The sequence below is a fragment of the Otolemur garnettii genome, unplaced genomic scaffold, assembly GCF_000181295.1.
Source record: "Otolemur garnettii isolate 467f Iridium unplaced genomic scaffold, OtoGar3 scaffold00211, whole genome shotgun sequence".
Taxonomy (NCBI): Eukaryota; Metazoa; Chordata; class Mammalia; order Primates; family Galagidae; genus Otolemur; species Otolemur garnettii.
The window spans coordinates 1,740,018-1,744,136 of record NW_003852606.1 but is presented as its reverse complement, the minus strand read 5'-3'; the positions used below and the strand labels follow the sequence as shown (position 1 = coordinate 1,744,136).

Here is a 4,119-nt window from a genome sequence, read left to right as displayed (position 1 = left end):
TAAATGCCAACCTCTGCTTCAAAGCTTTCAGGGCTTCTACTCTCAACCACCTGGGCATACAACCTGATGAACTATAAAACCCATCAGGCCCCATAGCAGATGGGACTTATGCTCTGAGGCTTGCTGGGAAATGTAGTCTACTTGTCTCTTTCTGCTCCCCATGCTCTTTCTGCTCCCCATGCTCCTTGCTACCGTTTCTCACCACACATCACCTGACTTTGCCCACAAAGTTGTACCCATCCCGAGATAGGTCTGTGGGGTCCACGGAGATGACGTAATTCGAGGTTTTGCTCCTTTTTCTCTTTCGCCCAGCCAGTAGGAAGTGCTGTGGATGGGAGGACAGCACATCAGAATGGATTTCTGGCATCTGGCTCCAGTTAGGAGTCTAAAGATAAGAAAATGCAATGTCCCATAACCAAAAAGCAAGTGAGGACACAACAAGCATCCCAAGGGTTGCTGGGAGATGTGGTTCAGACTGAAGGAAGCTATTAGCTGTTCTCAAGCAGAGCTTCCCGTCTTAACATCTCCCCTGCATTCCTTCTGCCAGTGGGGCGGGGCTGGGGTTTGGTCCACATGGGGGAAAGCCTGACTGTGATGAGCAGAGCCTGGCTTTGGAGAATGGGGAAGAGCTTCACTTGCAACATTACAGCAGGATTTTGGTAGATGTTTCTTTCTTTTCTTTTTTTTTTTTGGAGACAGAGTCTCACTCTGTTGTCCTGGGATTAAGTGCCGTGGCATCATGATAACTCATAGCAACCACAAACTCCCTTGAGCTCAAGCAATCCTCCTACCTCAGCTTCCCAAGTAGCTGGGAATACTGACACCCGCCAAAATGCTCAGCTGATTTTTTCTATTTTGAGTAGAGATAAGGTCTTGCTCTTGCTTGGGCTGGCCTCAAACTTGTGAGCTCAAGCAATCCACCCATCTCAGCCTCCCAGAGTGCTAGAATTACAAGCATGAGCCACCTCGCCTGGCCAAAACTTTGGTAGGTGTTTCATCTGAGAAAAGTCGACCTGGGCTCTGTGTAGGGAAAATGTCTCATTCTCAGGGAGAAAGTACCCTGAGGAGAGGAGGCCACACTGAGAGGAAAGTGGCTGGGCTATGGAATAGAAAATCCATGAAGGGAAGGGGCTTTGTTCCTGGAGGCAGGGATTACCCCAGGATTGGCTGGAGCCTGACAGCAAAGAAGGCTTAGTAAGGCTGACTTGGACCCACAAAGAAAGGACCAGCAACCCACCTCCAGGAGACGTAGTAGATGGTGTTTTGGACCCTGAGAGGATATGGCCTAACTTTGAGAAAGACAGGCCCAACTAGAGTGCACACGGCTTGGTTATAGAATGGGTAAGGTAGTGCTACTGGGCTCTGTAAGGAAAGGATTCTAGTTCTGGTAAGGGCAGGGCTTGACATTGCAGTTGACAGATACTAGTTCTATAAGTTTGTGGGGCAGGGAGCCCAAATGGATTGGACCGCACCTTCCGGCCATTGCCCGCCTCCATGTAGAGATAGTAGGAGGGGAACATGTTTTTTTCTAATCCATGCTTATCACGACTAATGCGGCACTGCAACGTGATGCCCCGGATCACTGGCTGCAACACATATGCCTCCATGTCCTCACTCCGCTGTAAGCATGGGAAGCTGGGTGCCAGGTAAGCCATGCTGTCCACATTGCTGCTGCCCATGTCACCAAAGCCCTCCAGAGCCGTGGACATTTCCTGGTTGGTTGCTGCAAGGGCATTCATCTCTGTAAACTCCAACTCCTCTTTCTTCTCTTCCAGGTCTTCCACCTAGCCCATGCACCAAATTCAAAGTTGAGGGACATTCACATAAAACCAGATTAAAAATTAAAGAAAAACAAAATTGAGGTTACAGCCCCAGCTTTACCAACAACTGAGTGGCCATGCAGTGAGTGCATGGTTACACCCTCCCCCATCCATATTTTCTGCTTATTGTTCAAACATCTCAGTTAGTCCAGCCAGATAAGCTATCATCTGGGGGTTTTTTGTTTTTGTTTTTGCGATTAAAATGGTTTTATTCCACCTAGAGTACAGATGGGGTGAGATTCCTAACTAGGGAGAAATCCACCCCATCATTTGTTGATTGGCAAGCTCTATTCACTTTCTTCTGTAGCCATACCCACTCCACCTACTCATTGGAGAATTCCTTTGAGACCGCTGCCCATTCATCCAAACAGTGTTGATTTAGTCTAGATAATATAAGACAGCCCAAATCTACTCAAGGTGAAACTGTCTACTTTCACTACCACCAATGTGAGTGCTAATTGGCTCTTCCCCATCAATGCTCTGCTCCCCCCAAGATCATGGGCTACAATTTTATTTTATTTATTAATTGAGACAAGAGTCTTACTCTGTTGCCTGGGCTAGAGTGCTGTGGCCTACCTCACAGCAACCTCAGCCTCCTGAGTTCAAGTGATCCTCTTGCCTCAGCCTCCTGAGTAGCTGGGACTACAGGTGCCCACCATGACACCCAGCTAATTTTACTATTTTTTGTAGAGATTGGTTCTTACTCTGCTTAAGCTGGTCTACAACTCCTGAGCTCAAGCAATCCTCCTCCCTCAGTCCTCCAAACAATGAGGACTACGGGCATGAGCTACCATGCCTAGTTATGAGCTACATTTTAATGGTTATGCCCACATCAATTCAAATCCCGATTTGATAAATTACACTCACACAGAGCCTCTGCTAGCCCAATCACAATAGGCTTGTAGGTGGTTCCGTCCATCAAAAAAAGGCAATCTCTGTCTGGGCTGCAGAATTTTAGTCCCACCCTCCCCTGAGGTCATAGGTTGGCCCTATTCTTCCTACATTCTGACTAGGTGTGCCTCCTTCCACCAGGTGGGAGTTTCCAGGTCCCAGGTCACCATCCATTCCAGGGTTTGGTTCCAGGTAGGGCACCTCACATTCATCTGCAACATCCTGGGATTTAGTCTCCTCCTCCACATTGGCCCCTAAGTGGTAGAAGAAGGCCGGAACAGAGCTCAAGACACCTGGGCCACAGGAGTTTGGGACAAAATTGACAAAGTTATCAGTGCTAACTAGGGAAAGCTAGAACTTAGTCCTAAATCGTTACTCAGTGCCCTCACCTGCCACATCCTCCTCCTCCCCAAATGCATGGGAGTCTACAAGGCGTGAGGAGTTTCTGACTTCCCTGGGCCTAGAAACAGGGAGGGGTTAGTTTCCCTTTTTCTTTGTCTCATAGATAGCAAAGGAGAGACTAAGGAACTAAGAAGGGGGAGGTGGAATTTGGGGGTGATTAAGAGTTCTGTCATTGAAATCATTAGCCAGGTCATGAGAATAAAAGAAAATGTTACCACAATGGAATATTATAAGAGAATAAAAAGGAATAAAGTACTAGCAACACTGGATGAACCTCAAAAAACTTGCTAAGTAGGGCAGTGCCTGTGGTTCAAGGAGTAGGGCACCGGCCCCATATACTGGGGGTAGCGGGTTGGAGCCTGACTCCGGCCCAAATTGCAAAAACAAAACAAAACAAAACAAAAACAACTTGCTAAGTGCCAGGCATGGTGGCTCACACCTGTAATCCTAGCACTCTGAGAGGCTGAGGCAGGTGGATTGCTTGAGCTCGCGAGTCTGAGATCACCCTGAGCAAAAATCTCTTCTCTATTAAAAAAAGAAAAAAACTGAGGCAAGAGGACTGCTTGAGTGTAAGAATTGGAGGTTGCTGTGAGCTATGACAATGCCACAGCACTCTACCCAGGGTAACAGCTTGAGATTCTGTTTCACAAAAAAAAAAACTTGCTAAGTGAAAGAAGCCAAACTCAAAAGACCAAATATTGTATGAGTCCATTCATACAATCTTTCAATCTAGAAAGACAGAACTTAGATTAATGATTTCCAGGGGTTTAGGGGCAGGGAGAATAGAAAGGAGGCAACAGCCAAATGATTCAGGATTTCTTTGGGGGGAGGCAAAAATGTTCTAAAATTGTGGTGATGGTCACACAATTCTATTAATACAGGCCTGATCAGCCATCCACTGACCAAAAATATATGAGAAAGAATCATTTAAAAAATAACAAGGGGCTTGGCGCCTGTGGCTCAAGTGGCTAAGGCGCCAGCCACATACACCTAAGGTGGCGGGTTC

The 4,119-nt window shown here is 47.0% G+C and overlaps 1 protein-coding gene across 1 annotated transcript in view; it reads right to left on the bottom strand.

Moving 5' to 3' along the window:
- The window catches only part of TULP2 (tubby like protein 2), an 11,618-nt gene that overhangs the window by 2,226 nt on the left and 5,273 nt on the right, over positions 1 to 4,119 (bottom strand). The window contains exons 8-10 of the mRNA XM_023507885.1: positions 2,823 to 2,965; positions 1,473 to 1,784; positions 213 to 325 (exon numbers count right to left, since the gene is read on the bottom strand). Coding sequence (XP_023363653.1) covers positions 213 to 325; positions 1,473 to 1,784; positions 2,823 to 2,965 — 568 coding nt within the window. The remainder of the gene's footprint in view (positions 1 to 212; positions 326 to 1,472; positions 1,785 to 2,822; positions 2,966 to 4,119) is intronic.